At 40.6% G+C, this 22,852-nt stretch overlaps 1 protein-coding gene across 3 annotated transcripts; it reads right to left on the bottom strand.

Moving 5' to 3' along the window:
* Positions 1-365: 365 nt before the first annotated feature.
* Positions 366-22,798, bottom strand: GABPB2 (GA binding protein transcription factor subunit beta 2). 3 transcript variants are annotated; one of them, XR_007770463.1, is made up of 10 exons: positions 22,669-22,798; positions 20,333-20,472; positions 18,558-18,725; positions 16,584-16,778; positions 15,447-15,597; positions 12,188-12,301; positions 10,511-10,696; positions 8,401-8,540; positions 6,071-7,178; positions 366-5,513 (listed from the first exon to the last, which is right to left on the bottom strand). XR_007770463.1 is itself a non-coding variant. In XM_050929885.1 (9 exons), exons 2-9 carry the CDS (start codon positions 20,438-20,440, stop codon positions 6,891-6,893), a joined length of 1,350 nt encoding a protein of 449 aa, XP_050785842.1. In that variant the 5' UTR covers positions 20,441-20,472; positions 22,669-22,798; the 3' UTR covers positions 366-6,890. The 3 variants fall into 3 exon arrangements, 2 of the variants coding, with proteins under 2 accessions (XP_050785842.1, XP_050785843.1); XM_050929885.1 differs by having other exon boundaries at positions 366-7,178; XM_050929886.1 differs by having other exon boundaries at positions 366-7,178; positions 20,333-20,440.
* Between the last annotated feature and the right edge of the window lie 54 nt (positions 22,799-22,852).

The raw sequence follows: 22,852 nt of genomic DNA, 5'->3' as shown, positions 1-22,852 counted from the left end.
ATTAGTTCTTACCCCTCTGACTACTGTATCCCTCCTGGGAAGGTAATGTGGCAGCAAGGCTGTACATTTTAATACTGCAGAGATTTTTGATCACTTTGTTCCTCTGTAAAAGTCCAAGGGGAATGTAGAGATCTGGGATTGCTTTACTGATTACTAAAATACAGCCATCTCTGGGGTGGAACATAAGTGTTTAACAACTCATAACAACACTAAACTGTTTACTACTGAAAGTTCAGAAATACATTCATAGGGGAAAAAAGTCCTATGAGATTTTTAATCACAGTACCAAAGCGCTGAATAAAATCTCAAATGCAGATACAAATGTTACAGTAACCTATACTGAGTGTAAGAAAAAGGCAAGCATATACACGACTGGCATTTTATTAAGAAACATAGTACAAAAATTTATATAAACATTTAAATTTAACATTTGAAAACATTCTAAATATAAAAAGAATACTTAAGCTTTCTAAAGGCATCCTGTACATAAAGCTATTAAGAATCTTTTACAATTCTGGGCACTTAAATGCTTAATCACAGTGCTAATTGGATTTGTAATGGAGTTTTTGTAATGAAGTGGCAAATAGGATTTTGCCATAATGATAACAAATATACTCACAACCCCTAGGATGTTAGGGATTCTGATCTGATATGGGTAAGGTTGCAGAACCTGAGCATTTCTCTCCAGAGAACTGCAAGCCTCAAGATAAGCCAGGAAACACTGGTCAGATCATGCAGGTGGCAGAGTAAAGGAAAACTCCAAGAGATCTTTGTTAAGTGACTGAAGGTAGGTCTACACTGCAATAAAAACCCACAGCACCAAGTCTCAGAGCCTGGGTCAACTGACTCAGGCTCACAGGATTTGCTGCAGGGCTAAAAATTGCAGTGTAGACATTTGGGTTCAGGGGGAGCCCTGCAGCCCAAGCCCAAGCCAGCTGATCTGGGCCAGCCACAGCCATGCAGTGGGTCTTTTACTGCAGTGAAGATGTAACCTAAGACCTTGTCAACATGGGGAAGTTACCCAGCACAGCTGCAGTGGAATAACTGGTCTGGTGTAACTCCCTACGAGGACACTATTTGACAACAAAAATGTATCCACACAGGGGAATTATACCAGAATGGCTTTAAGTTACTCCCCTATGGGAATTTCCCATCAGAGCACACAAGAGCTTTTTGGGTGGGCATTCATTATTTAAAAGCTAAAGGAATCTAACAGTTTGGTTAAAGTTTACATGACCTGATTAATGACCTTTTCCTCTCCTCTGGAGAAGTTTTGCAGTTTAAGTCAGTTTAGAATAATGGAACCACTGATGCAGAAACAGACACGGGCACAATTCAACTTCTCTCCCAATTACAACCAGATCATGTTCACCTCATATGAGAAACATGCTAAATGGATGTGAGTTAAACTAGATTGCAGGTGGAAACCTAATCCCTACAGTCAGGACTCAGGCAAACCTCATGGATTTCAAAGAGTTTTACCTGAGTAAAGACTGTGTGCGCAGACCCATTAAATTGCTAAATGTTGTGTTTCCATTCTGGGATTCTTTTCCGCAGCATTTAGTCACCTAAAAAAAGAAAATCTTAATATTAAAAAAAAGGAGAACCCAAGTTAAAAATAACACTTGAATAATGTTCATTTGAAACCAGTCAAATTTCTCCTGCCTCTCCCACTCAGAAATGCAAAACCCAAAATAAAACAACTTGTAAATTGGTCTCTTGAGTTGGAAATTCAGGCAGGGTGTGTGGGAGGATTATGTTCTTTTTTTAAATAAGTGCTATGTACAGACAGCTCCCTTTCTGCACACAGGTTAAGATGAAAGCCTAAAATAAGCCCTTTAAACTTTTTGTAATCCTTGTCATTGCTCAATTAAAAATCTGTAGGGTTTGGACGAGATGAGCTAATGCAGGCCTTTATCCTGCAAACACCCAGGCATAATTTCAGTGGGACTATTCACATGCATAACATTGCTCATATGAATAAGGGCTGACAGGATCTGGGTTTACAACAAATTTTTACATTTTTTCCTTGCCCCTTATTTAAGAACAGGGCATAAAATAGCTATGTAGCCTCATCTAGCCTTATGTTAACCAGAATACAGTACTGCCTCTCTGTTCAAAAGCCAGCGTTCATCATATAACTGCCATGGATAAGGGAATACAAAAGTTGGAAATCGTCTTTTCGAATGCTGGACACCTTTCAGACATGGTGCATGAAAACTTCTGAAATAAAACAAAATGGTGAATTTTTCACACCATACAAAATTAATACTGTGCTTTTTTTCTTTAAAAAATTGACTCATTTTTAAATCCCCGTCCTCTTAAACAGCATATTCAGATTTTTTTTTTTGGGGGGTGGGGAGAGGGAAGGGAGAGATCTGTTTCCCAGTAGAAGGGTCTTTTAAGCAAAACTGAGACAACATAGGGGAAAACAGTTAAAATGACTATACACAAAGTGCTGTCAAATGCAGACTTTTTTTTGCCAGCTTTTCAGTTATTGTAATCTTAGGTCTTGCAAGTAACTACAGTAGGCACAATTTTCAGGCAAATGTAATTTTAAACTTGACAGTGTCCCTTTAAATCTGTAAACATGTTAAATCAATCTCTCTCTGGATTATCCTTGTGATGCAATTTCACAGTGTACAATAAAGAATATCAGCTCAGACAATTGTAACGTACAGAAAACAAAACGAAGGAAATGAATGTATTTTTCAATTCAGAGGAAACACTGGTTCTTTTTTTATAATATTGAAGTATATAGTGAAAACGTAAAATAAGTAGGAGTCCTGTTTTTCCAAACTATCATTAAATTTTAAAAATCCATTATTAAAGCCTTCCTCAAAACATCTTTTGAAAAAGATATAAAAAGTCTTTTTATAAATAGTTACGCTGCTTATAAATAAATGCACTTTGATACATAAAACCAGTAAGACCCATGGTAGATTTTACAATACAAAGAAAGTAGTTTCATAAGTCTTTCCTAAAGCAGTTAGTGAAAACCACCAATAAAATACTGTTAAAATGTAGCCAGCTGTTTTAAACAAGAAAAACCACATCACATAATTTCTGCTTGGACTGGACTGCAAGGGCATATCTTTAAATTGCACAATATTTCAAAGACCAAAGGAAACATTTCTGAAATTTATGGACTATTAAGTTTTAATTGCACTACAATAAGTGATGAAAACACAGCCAAATTCATCTTGGTAACTCCACTGATTTTAGGGGGGTTATAGCAGGGGTGACTCTGGCCCACTATGTTAAAAGAAAGTGGAATATGGGACACACTTCCTACTTTGGGTATATGCACAAATGGTGCAACCACCCTCCTTATTGCTTTTGAATCGATATATAATTGAGAGTCAAGATGGCCCTGAATTCACAGTGTGATGAGTTCCATTACTGACACTGCTACTATGATGTCTCTCTGCAGTATGGCAGATTACACTCTTACCTGTATGTTCTGCAAATAGCAAGTGTCCATAAGATTACATGTTAAACTCTTTCCAACAAACCGTTCATGACTTTGGCCCACATCCACCCCCTTCCCCTCTCCATTTTATAAACCAGCTTCTTTCCTATCCCCAATCCAGCTGCAAGAGGACTGACAGCATGTTTTCCTGAATCTTGCATTTTGATTCTTAATTGTTACCAAGACGACTCTTCGAAGTTTGGTGAAATGCAACTTATTGCAACATTTAAATTAATTTCAACAGCTATTTTAACTGGGTTTATATCACTGACCAGCCTTTGCTTGGCTTGTCCTTTCTTAGATCACTAGTTGGGTAGGCATTGCATTCTGTACATTTGTACAGCGCCTATTACAACATGTCCTCAATCCCAACTGAGGAATCTAGACACTACCAAGATTCATAGAATGATATTTTAGCAGTGATTGGTTTTATCAAAGAAATCGGGCCCTTTTTGTTTCGCATTCTGAAGCTGCTGTCCAAAGCCCAATGCTTGATTCTAAAAGTCTGGGCCTCTTCACTGTTACCTTCTATCCACAAGAACTAAATAGAGGAAAATTTACATAGGAGAGTCAAACTCTATCTTCTACTAACAAGGAGTCAAAGTCCCTCTCATGGCTTCCACTGAAACTGCACAAAGATTCGATCAGAGTGACGATGTAAGATCCCCTACTTACTGATTCATGACTCCAGCAACCAACACTGACTTTGGGGGAAGATGGGGTGCTAAACAAAATAAACCATCCAGACAAGGAGAAAACTCCAGACTATGAAATCAAGAAGGAAATTATTCCAAAGCCTAACTGGCAGATACCCCAGTTTTGTGCCACTTAACACTAGAAAAACCTCAGAAAATATAGTAGTCTTGTATTGATAGGGATATGGACTGCTAACCAAACAGAGTTGGAAGAGACCTAGCTTCTACAATTCTCTCTTTCAAATTAAAACTAAACAACGCTTTTCTCCTAATCAAGAAACCTCCCTGTTCAGAAGTGACTCTTTTTCTAATAAGACTACTAAATTAAAACTATTTGACTTATATTAATCCATCATTACAATGGATAGTTCTTCCTTCATTTCTAAGGACACAGTGTACTATCTACAAGAAGCTTTGCACTGTAAGCATATGTACAGAATAAATACAACTTACAGATGTACTCTGCAGTGTGGATGTATATCAAATTCTGCTCTATTTCAACCATTCAATCCAAGCGGAGACAATGAGGGGGCATGGATGTAATGGTTGAATTTGGTACAATATCTATAAATGGAGAACTGTTAGGCCAAAATGCATGGTCAAAAAGAATTTGTGAGGTGCTTCAATCTTTCCCATTTCTTGAGTGAACAGAGGCAATTCACTTTGAACAGGAAACGGATCAAATGCTTCAATGCAAAGGCTTTAGAATAGATATAGAATTCAAGCTGCAAAGACAGGCTGAAGTTACATTTAAAAAAAAATGTATGCCAATCTCATGCTCATTAATGCGAGAGGCTAACAGCACCATACAGAGCAAAACCTGATTCAAATAGGCCTCCCTGGCTCCTCCCAGGACATGACCTGCAATGTCATTGCTATCAATTCAAAGCCACTCTTGAGCCATGACTATCCTATGAACTTGAGCTAGGCTTTTCTGATGTGAACCAGTCTCCCCTACATAGAGGCCAATTCATTTTCACCTATGACCATGGCCAGGATTCCAGAAGTTAGTATCTTTGTGGACTAAAAAAAGTCTCTGCATGATTCATCTCACATGTCCTAACATGGGCATGTCTGCTAGAAAAGAATTATAATAAAAGAGGTATTTGTATCAACACAAAACCACATTATCTGGACACACGCTGCTGGAAATAAGAACAATACAAGACAAACCTTTGCAACCATGAAATTGAACTACCACCATGAATACTGTCAATCCTCACAAACAGAACTTAAGCAGGAGAGGCTGCATTATGCAAACTGAAGTCATGAATTTAACGATACTTGCCTTAGAGGGAAGACAGATTTTTCAAAACTTGTCAAGAAAGCAGTATCAGTTTTTCAAGCTAGAAGAGATTTAATACTTTTTAAACTCTGCAGCAAACTGGTCAGGCTACATTCTTGTGAAGTTTTTCCTCAATTTAAATTGCTTTACTTGTGATCATTAATTAAGTCTACCATACTGTAAACAACAGCTCCCACAGTTAATCATAGCACTTCCAATAATTTTGCTTCAATCTTGTAACAGAAAAGACAGACAGTTCTGCATGTAATACATGTCTCTCACTTTAAAATACAATCTCTCAGCCTGCAACAGGCAACACATATAGGTAACTTATTTACTCTCTGGGTCTGCAAACAAATAGACATTTAATAGTAAGATCAGTCACTTGTTTAAAAAATTTTTTTTAGTATATTTAAAATGGACAGTTTTGATTAGTAAAGCTGTGAGATGCCTACCCACTTCCAAACAGAAACATACCAACCTCTCAGACTGTCTTATAACACAACTTCACAGACATTTTATTTTGCAAATATAAACAGTTGGTGCCACTGAATAGCACAAAAATGCTAAAAAGAAAACTTGACCGAGTTTCATAAAACTGAAGGGTCTAATTTTTACCTGGTATCCCTTTAGGTAGTCAAGGGTTCAGATGTAGACAGCGCTTTCAAAAACAGACCAAAAAAGGCAGTTTTAATATTCCCTGATATCTCAAATTACTTAAACGCTAAAGAGCTCATGCAAACTTCGCCTGTGCTTTGTTTTTCTAAGAGTGCTGTATTTTGGATTCATTTTTGAAACAAATGTTATCTACAAAGACCAATCCATTTTTCACCTTCTCTCCAAGCGCTTTGGAAGATACTGTCAATAGTGTTTTATTTCAGAAACAACGTTTGCTTTCCAATAAAAGCCAGCTTTTTAATGAAAAGTTTATACTCCCCAAACAGACTGTTTGTGAGACTCCAAATCATGGTTTCCAATCTGATAACTACACACAAGGGTGCAAATATGTCATTGCATAAAATTTGTTTTCAGTGCAGTAAATTCAGGGCAGCTGAGCGCTATTACCAGCCACTTTGGCAATGAGGTACTTCTTTTGCCACCCACCCACCTTTTTCCCTCCCATATTATAGACCTACGTTACAAAATAAGCTTGGTGGTCACTTGCTGGCTAAATTTATTAGGGTACTTTTTAAAATACCTTTCTCTCAACATCAAACTATAAAAGCACCTTTGGCTTTGTGTTCAAAGCAGATTAATGTTATGAGCTGCAGGAGAGATTTTATCCCTCTGAATGGAACCACACAAGCAGTTCAGTTCTTCAATATTCCAGTTGTATGGAGGGTCTTCAATAGACCAGTTAGCTCACAATGTTGCTTGTCAACAGCATCTCCTTTAAAATAATGTTTTTCCTTTAAAAACGGAGTTGGTAACCAGCAGGTTACGCCGTTACAGTTTCCACAGCAATGTCAGTAGGCTGCTCTGTTTCCACCACAGTGGCTGCAGACTCTTCCATTTCCTCTGATGATACCACAACCGCATCCACCTCAGCAACCTCTTCAACCACTGTAAGCTCAGCACCGTTGGGCTGCTGTCTTGCCATGGCTTCAAGCTTTAGCCGGTATTGCTCTGCTTCTTGTTCTTTCTTCATCAGCTGGCTTCGATATTCTTGCGCCTTTCTGTTTGCCTCGTGCAACTGCTGCTGTAACATTTCCCTTTCACTATCGTCCTACAAAACAAGACAGACTGACTAGTGCTCAAATGAGTCAGCAGCTTGCGCCTGTATCTGGGATGCAAGCACTAATACACAATACCTAGACACAGGTAAGAAAGGACAGACTAAGTGCATAGAGAGATAATGGGATGTCTCATGGCACAGGGGTACAAAGCCTTTTGCCACTACTCATTGGTAAATCTAAAACAGGGCTGGGTTGTATCACCAAAGGGCTGATTAGTGGCCTATGTTAAGTGAAATCAAGTTGCACAGAGTATATGTTAAGGCAGAAACTGTCTGTTGGACTATTCAGCAAGGTAGGCTAGGGACAGTTCTCTAGTATAAGTGACCTCATAAGGATGGATTAGTGGGGTTCCCATATTTCTTTATAATCCAGATGCAAAAGCAACAGTGTTGGCAACTAGGGAGAGGGCTAGAGAAATAGACTAAACAAAAAAAGAACCCACAACACCTAGTGGCCCCCAAAACCAAAAGGTAAGTTCTGCCACCAAAAATACATATCCTTCCAAACGGGAGGGTGCTGGATAAGTTATCTGACATTCTTTAAAACAGCAGCTGGAATGTGGAGAGGTCAGTCTCACATTGGGTCTGTCATCACTGCAGTTTTAGAGGGAGTTCTAAATAATAGAGCAGAGTACAATGCTTCAACTCAATAGCCTGGGCTCAAAAATTAACTAACTGACAAGATTTACAGAAAGAGTGACTTGGAAGAGACTCTTCCTTCCCACCACCAGTGACTCAATTGCTAACACCACTTGCCCTGTGACCTAGGGGGCAGAGCACTTCACTGCCACGAGGGAGACTTGGTTTTTCATTCCTTGCTCTGCCACTGGCATGCTAGGTGACAGTATGCAAGTCACTTTCCCCCTCTCTGTGCCTCAGTTTCCCCCTCCTTAAATGGGGTCAATGATACTCACCTCTGTAAAGCATTGATATCTACTAATGAACAGCACTACATAAGAGTTAGGAGGTATTACTGTATTGCATATTAACTGATCATACAGATTGAGCAGAAGGAATGAGAAACATTATAGTGAGAGTTTTCAGAAATGGGAAAGACACGATCATTGACTAAATTTAAAAATCAATTTGGGCCACATCATTTTTTTTGAGTTATTGTTTAACTATACTTGACAACCTACATTCTCAGTTCAGAGCAGACTGATAATTTAGACTGCACCCATTTTCTATGAAAGTTACAAACAGGAACTTTTACCTGGTTTTCCTCCAAATCATTTACATTTTGGTCAACTTTTTGCTTCTTTGCTGGTGGATGTTCCTCTTCTACATCATCATCATCATCATCTTCTTCAATAACAGTCTCTTCTGCAACCTGACCAGCAGGTACAGTTAAAACTACAAGTCAAGGAATATTAAATGCAGGAAATGAATATACAATGGATTACAGATGCTTTTGTACATAAATCCAGAGACAGACAACTTTGAAATTAATGCATGAGGGAGGTGCTGCTCTGCACAAAAGTGGTGGGAAACTTAATCATAATTTCTAAATTCTACTGAAGGGATGCAGAGCTTCTTATCAAGTCCCAGGTTACATTTGCTTGTTCATATCTTGCATTAAGACATCCTATTTGCTACAGCAAGAAGAAAGTTTCAGAGCCCATTCACCACCTAGCTGGGAGAATCTTAAGTCAAAGGTGAATTTTTTTTTGGTTAAAAACACTCCCTATTATAGGGAATACTATAGTTCTTTCATCATCCTGTTCTTGTCAATAGTATAGCAATTGAATTAAGAGGTCCCTTCCAATCCTGGTATTCTATGATATGAACTACTGTGTTCTATCAAAAGAGTTCTAATTAGGAACATTGACAGAACAAACTGCAGATCAATAATTATGTGTAGACATTTGACAAATAATTCTGAATAATAAATTTGAGAAAATTGCTTTCCATTCATGGACAGTTAGCAAACAGGTGAAATGAAAATAAGTACCATATATACCCATTCATAAGCCAAATTTTTTTTTTTTTAGTAAAAAAAGGGAAGCATCAGAGAAGGGGGTCAGCTTATGAATGGGTAGAGAGGGAGAGGTGGGACAAAGCCCCTCCCCCCAACATAGGGAGCAAGCAGGAGAGGCAGCACAGCCAGAAGGGAAGAGGTAGGGCCAGAGTCTCCCCGCTTCTGGCCATGCTGCTGTCCCTCAGCCTCTGAAGCAGCTGCAGCTCCAGGGCTGGCAGGCTGTGTCCAGGTCAAAAACATCCTCCCCTGGCCCTCCCCAGATTAGGTGGGAAGGGATGGGATGGGGAGAGTGTGGGGGTCCCGGGCTAGGAGTTGGGTCATGTGGGGGATTGTCATGGGGTTGCTCCCCTAATGCCCAGCACCCCCTCCCCCCAAAAAAAATTTCCCCACCAGTTGCTGCCCCGGCCTGACAGGGTAAGTAGCTGGCACGCCAGGACACTTTGTTTACTTAGGTTTACCTCTGTGCCTGAGGACGCTCGAGGAAAAAAAACCATCTCGGCCTCCCAGCGGCTTATCCTGATGGTCTGGGAGCCAAAGTTTGCTGATCCCTGAATTATAGGGTTGGCTTATGAACGGGTTATTAAATTTTTCCATTTTTAAATTATCCATCTTGGTGGGGTTGGCTTATAAATGAACTGGCTTATGATCGAGTAATTCATTATGACTGGTCTACTCATCTCTAAAACTACTTATAACTTTGCATAGGTGTGTTGATCTGTGAAACTGACAGATTAGCATGATCTAAGGCAATATCATTAGAGTAATGGGATGAAAAGGTATACTTAACCTGACAATCAAGAGAAAGGTCTTAAAACCCAGTTCTATTTAGACTCCGAAATAATCACACAAGGGATAGTGGTAGAAACACAATTGGCTGAGTTATTTAAATCCAGATTGGAGAGGACACATACAATCATGTACTAGGAAACAATCCTAGCCTAGCTGGTGGGAATGCAGCAGATAAATATTTATCATAAACTCTATTAAGTTATCATCACATGTTTCACTCATTTTAATTCAACTATTAATATTACAATAAAAATGTAGTACTGTTTGTTATATTAGAATGATTATGTAACTAGCTTCAGTCATAAATCTTAATTCTCTCTCCATTCTTTTATAGAGCTCACTGGAAGGTACACATCTGTAGCAGCACACTGCAAGCAAGCTGAACTATGTAATGGCCTCATTTTCCTTCCCCTCCCTCCCAGCCCCTCCATGCCTAGTTTCCTGAGATTCACAGACCTAAGTCTATCTCTGTGCATCTACCTATAGCTTTTATTTTTCTTAACATTAGGAAAGTCTAAAACTGGCTTACAGTTTTCTAAACTGAGTAGCCTCTTACCTTGCTGTCCATCTTGCATGGTCACTATAAACGGCTGGCTGATACCACTAGTAGGAATGGCTGTTTGGAGACTGCCCAGTGGAACGCCGTCTGTTACTATCGTAATGACTCGTTGACCTCCACTGCCAACCACCTGTTGTATTGCAGAATCTACAGCATTTGCTTCCACTATTTCCTCTGCGTTAGCTGGAGAAAGCAGAGCAAAACTCCTAAGTTGTTTTTTTTGTTTTTTGTGTTTGTTTTTTTTTTAAAGAAAGCTAAGCTTGGAGTAAATGAGTCAATGTTTACTGCACAAGAACCGCAAACACTGAAGCATCTGGTATGGAGTAATCTGCAAATGTTAAAAATCTAAAATGGACAAAAAAAAAATACCAATACAATCATAGCAACTTTTCAATGGTAAAAATAAATAATTCTCTTCGGATACCTAGATGAATTTAAAGCACCAGCATTCACAAATACAAATAAAACTAATACAGTCAAAAGTACTGTCTGAAAAAAATGGGTTCAAAGGTTTAAAAAAGATTACATAAGGATTGCTTTTAAAAGATGGCCAACTTGATAATTCTAAAGTCAACTGGTGGTTTCCACATTCTGCACACTGTAAATATACCATAAAGCAGTGGTTCTCAACCTACGATCCAATCAGCATAGAGCTGTGATTCATGTGACATCCCCAGACCACGTAGGTAGTATATATACTGTGTGGATGCAGCCCACATAACAAAGAGCTGCACATGTGGCCCACAATGGTAAAAATGCTGAGAATCACTGCCATAGAAGCATCACAAACTGTTTTTTAGAATGAAATACTGTAGAACCCTGTTTTACGAACTGGGACAGAGTTTATAAAATTGAACTTTCTGATTTGATGAACATCTCAAAATTACAGCAGGCACAGTGCATAAATTGCAGTTTGGTGCTGTGAATTATTTTCTTCTTGTCCTTCAAAACCACTGCAAAGCGATTTCCAATACACTGATAGCATCAGAACATAAAGAGGTGTCAACTTGCTCAACTACATCACTTTTACCATGTGATTATTTCTGCCACCCAGGGTCAGGAAAAATAGTTCATGTAAATGGTTGTTCATAATGTTCATAAAATTGAGATTCTATGGTATGCATAAAAAGAATCCAAATGTTACTAAGGCCCCAAGACAGCCTAACACTTAAAAAAACCCACAATGAGGCTCTGTAAAATTAGAGGAAACATACAAAATAGAGGTGGCGATAAAATCATTCCAAACTATCTGTTTGGTAAAACTGGAGTTTGAAAAAAATAACACTGTCCATATTTGTGTAGTAAGGAGCATCTGACGGAGATACAGGCTGTGTCCTATTCTATTTTTATAGTACGTAGTTGCACAGAACAGTTCTAACAGGATCCAGGTCAAAACAGGACAGAGTGAAAGACTGGTTAGTAAAAAAATACTTTAGCGCTTCATTCAAAGGATCAACTGTTGTCTATAGAAATATCTGAGCTATGACAGACAAATCTATTAGCCTTGCAAAGTGATATATCTGGCAGTAGTTGCAACTCTCTTGAGTTATGCTGAATGAATTCAAATCCTTTTTACAAGCTATACTTAAGTAACCCAATTTCCTTATGATTTCTTGCAGATTATACACTAGGGATTAAATACATCGATGTCAACGCCAGATTCATTCCATTTACCTGTAGCTCTGTTTGAATTGGAAAGAGGAGCTGATGCTTCAGCGAGGGCTGCAAGTGTGGCAAGCACAGAGGTTGTTGAGTTTGAAAACTGCACTGTAGATACACGGGAATCACCTATTTTGAGGAAATGAAGGCAAGTGAAGGACATTTGCAGTCAGAGTATTTACTATACTATTAAGACTTTATTAAAAGAACTGTTCAAGCAAAAAAAATGCTGCCAAAAACCTACTACTCTACTTGGACTGTTTTTCCAGCCTATAATTCATACCTAGCATACCCTACTTCAAGATCTGAAACAGTCCCACATACTGTTCTTAGAACATGGTTGAAATAAATACCTTCTACTGAATACTCATTTTACTGGATTTTAAAATAAATGTATTAGAAACAATGCAAAGGAATTAAATGGAGCAAACTGATGCAAGCTAACATGACTTACTCCAACATTGTCACAAAGATCACCTTCAAGTGGCCAGATGGTAATCCACTGGGCTATCAAAATCCAGATTTTGGCACTACAATTAGCTTTCATCCTGAACAGATGTGAACAATGTTTTCAAAGCCACACACGATCAAAATACAAGCCCTCACCAGCACAGAATAGACAGTCTGACTACACAGTCTGAACACATTAGCATTATGAAAGCAGTTGCTATACATTTAGTTATATTTACCTGACTTTGCAGTGTCACATTAAATTACAGAATTGCAAATACCAAAAAAAATTTTAAAAGCCTGTTGACAACCCAAATTTTTACTGTGAAATTTTGCCAATCTATAAAGTATTGACTCCGTTCAGCATTGCTTTTTAGAAAACACATTGTTTGTCACAAATCAGAGCTGTTTCTTGAAAGCTAAAATTAATTAATTATAACACCTAGCAATTTAATTGTATGGTTTGACAACCAGCTTCACAAAATACGCCAGTCAGTTGAAACCCAACAAAGGAACTAGTGTAAAGACTATCAGAGTCAGCATATCAAGTTCTTGGACTGCAGATTCAGCTTTGTGCAAGGAATAAAAGTCATCCCAATTCCAGTGCAAGAAGTTTCTTCCCTCAACTGAGCACAGTAATCCATTACACTTTGAGACAGTACTGACCGAACAGAAGAAAGAGGGACGAAAGTTAGTATATTCAATATGCTATTTTCAGAAAGTTGTAACGTTACTTCTGAACAAAGTTTCTTCAGGCAAGTAAAAGACATTTGCCCTCATTAAGGAGTTTGTAGTTTTAAAATAAACGTTTCAGTCACCTACAAGCAAGAAGTGGTACAAAGAGTGTCTTCGCTTATGAAAAACATTAAACTATTACTTGCAGGGACTGAAGTACAGTCTCCAATGCCCTCTTGTGGGCAAACAAGGTAAATGCTAATGACATGTTGGGATAAGGGCAGTGATGAGCTCCCAAAATCTTAAGAACCCTACCGGGTCCTCAGCAGCACTTCCGCAGTGGCGGCGGGGTGGTCTTCACTCGCTCTGCGTTTTCAGCAGCAGGTCCTTCACTTGGAGCGAGTGAAGGACCCACCGCCGAAGTGCCGCCAAACACCTGGTAGGGAACTGTGGGGTGAGTACAGTACAAGCCCCACGTGCCTGTCATGCCCCTCTACCCCCATCTGACCCCAACTGCCCTCCTCAGAACCCACAAGTTCCTCCTCCCCTTCCCCCCCACCCCCGGGGTAGTAGCAGTAGCCCCGGGGGCTATTTCAAGGGCCTAGGGCTCCAGCCCCTGCTGGGAGCCCCAGGCCCTTTAAATTGCCCCCGGGGGAAGCCCGGACACCTCTTTAGCAACCGGTTCTACACCACCTTCTAAATTTAACAACCAGTTCTTGCGAACTGGTGCGAACCGGCTTCGGCTCACCACTAGATAAGGGTTTGCTGGCCCTGACAGACCAGGAGTTACTACTGACAGGAGTAAAGTTTTAGAGTGTGGCATCCAAAAAGAAGAAAATGGGAAAGATACTGGCCTTTCCGTATTTTTAACATTAATCGGGTACATATATTGCGGGAATGTCCTTGTTTTAGGATAAGGTGTGACATTATCCGTGTGAAGCCCTTTTCATCCTCAGTTTGGTTGTTTTTTTGGGGCGGGGGGGTTAATTATGGGATCTGTCAATTTATTAAAGGAGTAAGCCACATGGAAAGTTTCTTCTCAAAGTAAGTTCGGAGTCTCACTAAATCAATGGGGCCACACCCAGGATTAGGGTGCCGCTTGTACCGAGCCAATTGCAGCATTGGGCCCTTAGAACTGAAAACAGGAAACATCCACATTTGTAATACTGCTCCAATCAACTCTGGCAAACACTCATGCATGTGAACAGTTCCATTAGCTTGAAAAGTTACTCACATGCAGAAGTGTTTGCAAGGTCAGGCCCTCAACTTGCTTCATAAACCTTGTATTCAGAAGCCTCCTTAAGATTGAAAAGAAACAGTAGTTTGGATTTCCCAAATATAACAAAAACCAACAGGTTATAAAGTCTCACATAAGGAAAAGAATTTATATTCGGCCTTAAATGAATTTTTCAGACAAATTTACGGAAATAACTAGCTTCCTCATTTTTGTATCTTATCTCTCATCTATTGGCTAGAAAAGATAAGTTGAGTAACCTGTACACCCAAGATAAATTCTCTGCAATGATTTTCCATTTGTTTCCCTATTTGACTTTCAAGTACACGAGACGACTCACTCTGCTCTTCCAGTTAATAAGTAATAAAACAGAGCATTGAAGGAATCCTTGACAAATGTAGGAATTAGGTACCAAATGGTGAATATATCTTACCTACTCAAATTTTACTAGTGGAACTGGCATTGGCCACTGTCAGTGGACAGGATACTTACTGGGCTAAATGGACCTTTGGTCTGATCCACTATGGCCGTTCTTATGTCAACTATCAGTGCATTGTAATTTGAGTCCTTTACATTTTCCAAGTTATGAAGGTTCTACTTTATTGCTTACAATACACACTGACCCAGATCCTCAACTGGTGAAAATAGCAAAGCTCTCCGCTGACTCAATGGAACAAGCCTTTTCATGCCAGCTTAAGTTCTGGCCCATTATCTTTTACAGATAGAGTGTGTATTTTGATAGGATGGATATTTTAGTGCATTCCAATACGTTTTAAAGAACTTTCTCTATCAACTTAGAACATCTGCCTTCTACAATTTAGAAGACTGAATTTGAGAGATGCAGCTTTCTAAAAATCTTTACATAAGAAATATTTTGGAGAAGCATTTTTCGCTTACATGTTCACAGAATCTTACCTGAGGTTGTTTTGGTGTTTGCTGAAGAAACAAAACTAGCAAGATTGAGAACTTCCCCTGATGCAAGGATAAACGGTGAGGCAACAGTCACTGTATTTGTGACAGGATTTGATCTCTCTGGATTCATGTTCACCTGATTCTGCATTGCCTCCTTAAGAAAATGCAATTAGGCACACATTTTTATCTCATCTCCAATAAGAGAAATACTTGGCATCCATATAGCATTTCTGGGGCCTGATTCTCTGTTGCTCTGCATCTTGTGTAGTCAAATAATTGTATTTGCTTTTCACTGGTGCAAAAGTAGGTATAAAAATACTACCAAATCAAAAATGTGTATTGATTTACACTAGTGTAAAACACTGCCAAGTTGCAGGGCAAGAGAGAATCAAGCCCCCTATGTAAATAGCCTTTTCCAAACATTAACTAATCAACCTTGTAATAAAATAAAAATAATCTTCTTCCATTCCTATAGGCATGTTTCCACAAACATTCCAACAACAAAAAAAGTAAATTGCATGAGTTCAGAAGGAGAGTTTCTGAAGAACTCAGACTCAGACTCCTAGACTCTAGGACTGGAAGGGACCTCGAGAGGTCATCGAGTCCAGTCCCCTGCCCTCATGGCAGGATCAAATACTGTCTAGATCATCCCTAATAGACATTTATCTAACCTACTCTTAAATATCTCCAGAGATGGAGATTCCACAACTTCCCTAGGCAATCTGTTCCAGTGTTTAACTACCCTGACAGTTAGGAACTTTTTCCTAATGTCCAACCTAAATCTCCCTTGCTGCAGTTTAAGCCCATTGCTTCTTGTTCTATCATTGGAGGCTAAGGTGAACAAGTTTTCTCTCTCCTCCCGATGACACCCTTTTAGATACCTGAAAACTATGCGTCTGCAAAGAAAACCAATGCAGTGCTGAAATTTTGGACATTATTCTCCAAATCTACTAACTTAGTGATGAAGAAACTAATATCAATTGACATTGCAATATTTTATACAAGTTACCACAATTCTGATTCAGGCATGCAAGAGAGTTTCTTTAGGAAATGTTCATTCTCATCGCATTGGCAAATGCTGAAGGCAGATAACGTACTTTCCCTGTAATTATCAGCTAACAGATTTCTTCCTTAACCCACCTGCAGCATTACCAGAGTCTCTGCATTGTTCTTGTCCAGGGCTATATCAAAGGCTGATTTATCAAACTTGCTGAAAGCATGAACATCAGCTCCATACTTTATAAGCAACTCTACAACATCACGATGGTTGTGTTCTGTTGCCCAGTGCAAGGCGGTCATCTTCAACATGTCCTTGGCATTTACATCAGCACCATTCTGAGAGAAATAAAAGCATTGCTTTCATCTAACTGTATTTTTTTCAGAGCATGGCCACTCCCTGATTCAAGAGAAACAGAGAAACAGGCTGAACACAAAGGGTTTAATCACAAAGGTACTTCTGCACCCAAATCCCAGACTTAGGCAGCTAAGTTCCAGTTTTGGTTCCACTGGAATCCACAAGACTCCTGCAGAGCCCTACAGATGCCTAAACTCACTCAGCGCCTGCTTTTGTCAGAGCAAAGAGTTCCCTTGGCACCTATGTTCCTGCCTCTGGGTATGTGCACTGCTGCCTCCTTCTGAGCAGCTGGATGCCTACCTCCCACCAAAGCCTCAGCGTGAACGTGGTTCACAAACAACGGGGAAGACAGACAGACATTCGGCCACCTAAGACACGTGCAAGGCTTGATCCAGTAGGCATGCTCTGAGGCACCTGAGGCATGACTCCAAGTGGCAGGTTCCCATTCGTAGACAGATGCCTCCTTGTAGCCCAGAGTTAGGCACTTATCTCTGATAGAGGAGCAGAACAGAGCACACGCCCCTCATTAGCGTCTCCCATTGGTACCTTAGGGTGGAGCTGCCTGCAATCCACAAAGGCCAGCATGGTATTCTAACACATCTATCTCCCCTCATTCGTGGTATGGAATATAGACACCTGCCCAGCTTTGTGGATCACAGTGTTGTCCCTGTGAGTGTCTAGGCACCTAAAAGTTAAGTGCCACCATCATGCTCAGCATTGCAACGTCTAAGTCCCTTCATGGATCCCACCCAACGTGCTGTCAAATATGTGGGTATGCATGCGCAAACACACCACTTAAGAATTTAGAGATTTGCTTTGGTACTAATCTTTTACAATGATACTCATCCTAAGTGCTATTTGTTACAACAACGGGTAAAACAATTCAGACAATATGATTCCTTAAGTAAAACAGTGTTGCTTTAAGGCAGCAGTCAGCAACCTTTCAGAATTGATGTGCCGAGTCTTCATTTATTCACTCTAATTTAAGGTTGTGCGTGCCAGTCATACATTTTAACGTTTTTAGAAGGTCTCCTTCTGTAAGTCTATAGTATATAACTAAACTATTGTTGTATGTAAAGTAAATAAGGTTTTTAAAAAGTATTTAAGAAGCTTCATTTAAAACTAAATTAAAATGCAGAGCCCCCTGGACCAGCGGCCAGGACCCAGGCAGTGTGAGTGCCACTGAAAATCAGCTCACGTGCTGCCTTCGGCACATGTGCCATAGGTTGCCTACCCCTGCTTTAACATCATCCTGAGCTATGTGCTTCCAGTCCTCCTGCACAGGCATCACACTGTTTTAAATCAGCATTTCTCAAAGTGGGGGCCCCGACCCAACAGGGGGTTGCAAGGCTATTGTCGGGAGTCACAGTTTTGCCAACCTTCCTTCCTCCTTCCCATCACTGAAGGAAGGGTGGCATGATATGGGAATGAGGGGTGGGGGTGTTGTCACAGCCTGAAATATTTTCAAAGGGGGGCCCAGCAAAAAAAGTTTGAGAACCCTTGTTTTAAATCTCCCATATTTATCACTAAATTAAGGAGTGATTTCATTGAACAATTCTGAGATTTTTCCTTAGAAAATTTTTTCAAATGATACTTAAGAGGGGGAAGAAGTTTTGTATTTCATCCTACCAGTAAAAATATCTAATTGGCATTAATTGACCAATACCTTCTTCACATAGAGAGTAAAGCCTAATAAGGGGCATTACAATGTAGTTTATCGGATTTATATTCTGCAGATTGATGCACAACATCTAACTTACCCTAATTAGAAGTTCTACAATATGTGTATGTCCATCAGCTGCAGCCATATGCAATGGTGTCCTGTCCACTTTGGTTCGAGCATCTCTGCTAACACCTGCTCGAAGCAGCACTTCTGCTGTTGAATAATGGCCATACTGGGCTGCAAGATGAAGAGGTGATGTCCCGAGCTGTATATCAAAAAATGTTTTTTTAAAAAGTTATCTGTTCAACATAGGTGTAGAAGCACATATTTATATCCATTAATGTGTTCAGCAATTTTAAAGAACTAGAATTACACCCCCACCTAGGGGAGGTACAAACCCTTAAGTCAGGGGTGAAAGTAACTTGCAGGACTTACCAGTACTGCCAGAGGCCTTGGGAGGGGGGGCCTCAACCGGAAGAGGCGTGGCCTCTCAAGATTTAAAGGCCCTGGGGCACCAGCTGTGGCTGGGAGCCCCAGGCACTTTAAATTAACCCAGGGCTCAGAGGCAAACTAGAGGGCCCGGGGCTCCGGAGCCCCAAGACCTTTAATCCCGGCCCCAGCCCCGCTGCCGGAGCTGCGGGGGGGGAGGGTGTTTAAAGGGTTCTGGGCTCCCCACAGCCACAGGAGCTCCGTGCCCTTTAAGTTCCCACCAATGAAGCCGGTGCAGTCTGGCATGGCATTCTGGCTCTTGCCGGTACACCGTACCAGACCATACTGGCTTACTTTCACCTCTGACCTAAGTTCACAGTGGCAAGGGAAAAAAAAGCCACCTGGCCAGAGGGCTGAATGTCAGGAAGTGGTAGAGGGCCGAGTTAAATGGATAGATTGCCATGGGGTCTGGAGAGCAACTACTGGCAGGGGGCACCCAATGCAGAGGGATGGTCATGGTGTGCTCTGCCTGGAGGCGGCAAACCAACCAGCAATTGACCTGGCAACAAGCACCAATTATATAAATGAATGATTGGGATTACAGTCTGTGTGTAGATAGCAAACAAAATTCGATTGTGATCACTTGCACCAAGGCAAATGTTAAAAAATAAACTGATCATTGAACTAAACTTCTGTCAAATGAGATCTGATATACAATTACTTTAAATGAAACATTTAAAACATATCCACAAAAAATAAAAAAGCATTAGTTGCTAATCAGTACGGTTGGCTGCTCTAATTCCCTCTTATAACCCTTAAATTCAGTATTTAAATGTACTTAGCAAGTTAATATAGTTTGAAAAACATTGACACTTAAGGATGACTTTAAAGAAGACTTAAAAGGAATGATCAAACACTCCCATACTCAAGGGCAGGTAAAAAAATTGCTCAATATTCTATAACAGCTGCACCCAAACTGGCTACACTGGCAACTTACCAGGAGTATGAATGCCATGCTTTGGCCCCATCCTGTAACTATTTAAAGCCATACTTAACTTTACTATCATGGAGTAGCCCCATTGGAGTAAGAGGGACTAGTTTGGGATAGTAAAGTTATTCACAGAATAACTCCTCCTTCAGGAACAGGTTCAGGGCCTAAGTCTGCATAGACCAGCTTTCAGGATCAGGGCCTAAGTCTGCATAAACATTTCAAAAGTGTACGAATAGGAATGCTTGTTGCTTGAATTTCCCAGCAATGAAATGTCACAGTTAATCAGTCTGGTCGTCACACAGTTACAGAGCGAGGGTGCCCAGGAGCGAAGTTAGGACTCTTAAGATTATCACCTACCCCTCAGGCTGCCCTCACAGGATCTGTTCTACATTTTAGTTGGAGTAAATACCTTTATGGAAAAACTAGCCTTTTTTATTAAAAAAAAAACATACCCAGTCAGTGGTGAAAGGAGCACCATTTGCCATTAGCGTTCTAACTTCATCATCTTGCCCTTTGCGAGCTGCTTCTAGCAACCTCTTTCCGAGGTCCACTAACGACATCTTTATACATGGGAACAAATATTTTCAGAAAGCTGCATTTTAAAAACAGAAAAAACAACTTTAAATGTGCAATATAACTAAAATATCATCAGCTAGACTAGGACATAGATGCACACTGGAAATCAATCTAAGCCTGATATGACCAGTAATTACTTAATGAGTTCAACTGTTTAAAAAGATATACATTTTCATAATGTTCAGTACTTGCAACATGATAGGAATGCAAAATGCAACTCTGATCCTGCAACTGTATCAGCTGATACAGACCAATGGCTCAAGGGTACCCCAGCTGACTTCAGAGGCTCAGCATGGACTTGAGACCAAGTCTGTAACAGCAACACATAGTACTTAGTAAATACAGCATTTTACAAAGATTAATTACTTCATCTTCAGAAACACCCCATCACCATGAGCAAAGGGCCTGGTATCTCTGTCCTTGTTTTACAGCTGCCAGTCACTGAAAAATAAAGTGACTTCCATGTTCATAAAGGCAGTCTGTTTTAGAGCTGGAAATAGGAACGCCTGGGTTCTAGTCCTGGGTTAAGTTTACAAGCAACGCTGCCTCTGTTTTTCAAGCTATACTTTAAAAGTATAATAAAATATGTTAATCAGGGGATCTGAAGTTCTTGTCTGACACAAATACAGTGGCATTTCATTCCTATGAAGAACTGACACGAAGCCTAAGTATTAATTTATGTGCGAGGCTCTTCAAATGGCTACAAGTGAATGTCTATGCATACCAGTACTGAACTGCACAGTTAAACAGTAAATCCATCAAACCTTTAACAGAGAGAAAAGCTTTATGAAAAAAGTATCGGGGGTAGCCATGTTAGTCTGGATCTGTAAAAACGACAGAGTCCTGTGGCACTTTATAGACTAAGGTTAGTCTATAAGATGCCACAGAACTGTCGCTTTTTATTAAAAAAAGTTATACCACTTAATTGAACAATTCAACAGAAGCATCCAAATATAACATAAGTAACCCCAAGTATGTAAATGACAGTAAAACAATCTCTTTTAAAAAACTTAACTCTCCTCAACTAACATAGCCAATGTAAAATTTCCCATTTTACAAGACAGGTTTTTAAACCTAAGTGCGCAATAATTATATGCAAAGTATTAAACATAGAAGGCAGGAGTGTGACCATTTTTAGATTTGTCATAAAAATCTGATGTTCACGGAAACAAACTTGAAAGACAAAAAAAATCCTTGCAAGCTGTATGAACAACTAGAAATAGAGCATGATGACACCTTAAAAGGGCCACTTTAAATAAGCTCCGCACCATGTTAAAGCAGTCTGTACTCCCTGCTGAACCTTTTAGGGGCAATCCCATTCCCACAAATGCTCACATATGTTTAACTTTGGCCCAATCCTACAATGAGAACCATGCAGCACAAAACAGGCACCCAGGTGCAGAGCTCATTACAGGATCAGGGTCTTTCGGTACATAAACATTGACTTTGAGGCAACTGTGCACATGTAAACACAGGCAAGTTTTAGCAGGACCATCATGGCCTTAACTTTACTTACCACTGATTCTTAGTAGGACAGCCTTTATTGTTAATGCTCCTTTAACAGTCTCCTAAGCCCCAATCCCGCAAACACTTTTACACTTCGCTTGCCGCTGAGTTCAATGCACATAAAGCTAATCATGGGTGTAAGTATTTGCAGGATTGGGGCTTAGTGGGTTTGGATTTGTTTTAAAAACTACGAAACCCACAAGTTCCTGTCATCGCACTTTAACCTAACTCTGGATTCATTATTAGACAGCTAGAAAATCACCAAAATCAGGAGCCCCCCAGGCTCACAACCCCCCCAGCCTATTCCAGGTCTCCGTAGGATCTGACACCTGAAACGCCCCTCCTCTCCAGCAGCAACAGGTGTCTTGAGAGAAGCTTCAGCTAAAAGCTTTTTTAAGCTTTCAAGTGATCAGCATAAAGGAATAAAGCCCCGCGCTCGTTTCTGTTAATTCTGGGTCCAGGGGGCTCTGCCCCCACCTCCAATGCTCTGCCACACCCCCTCCCTGCCAGCCCCTCAACCCCACAAAAGTGGGGGCCCCCCACCCCGAGATTCACCCTCTCACCTCAGGCTCCCTCCCTTAGCCCCAATCTCTAGGGGGGAGCAAAGACCTTCTCAACCCCCAGCCTCCCCTCCAGGCAGGGTCCCCCGCCTCTCCCCGAGAGAGCCCCCCCAGGGGCCTCTTCCCCCGTGACCCCCCCCACTCACCCCTGCGAGGCGGAGGCAGCCCCCGGCGGCGCCAGCGTGGGCGACCCACGGGCCGGGGGGGGGGGGGGAGAGGTTACCGAGGTTCCCTGCTTTTAACTGCCCCCCCTCTACTCGGGAGGGAGGGAGACAAAATGGCGGACCCGGAAGTGGAAGAAGTCCCCCCCCGCGGCGGAGGGATACACGA

This window comes from Gopherus flavomarginatus, chromosome 20, assembly GCF_025201925.1.
Source record: "Gopherus flavomarginatus isolate rGopFla2 chromosome 20, rGopFla2.mat.asm, whole genome shotgun sequence".
Classification (NCBI taxonomy): domain Eukaryota; kingdom Metazoa; phylum Chordata; order Testudines; family Testudinidae; genus Gopherus; species Gopherus flavomarginatus.
Note: the sequence above shows the minus strand (reverse complement) of the source record. Positions and strands in the feature narration are given on the sequence as shown.

Coding starts and splice junctions, on each gene's coding strand:
- GABPB2 (XM_050929885.1), bottom strand. CDS start 20,440: ATGTCGTTAGTGGACCTCGGAAAGAGGTTGCTAGAAGCAGCTCGCAAA. Junction 12,302..15,446: donor AAACACCAAAACAACCTCAG/GTAAGATTCTGT, acceptor TCCTCAAAATAG/GTGATTCCCGTGTATCTACA. Junction 10,697..12,187: donor CAATTCAAACAGAGCTACAG/GTAAATGGAATG, acceptor TGCTTTCTCCAG/CTAACGCAGAGGAAATAGTG.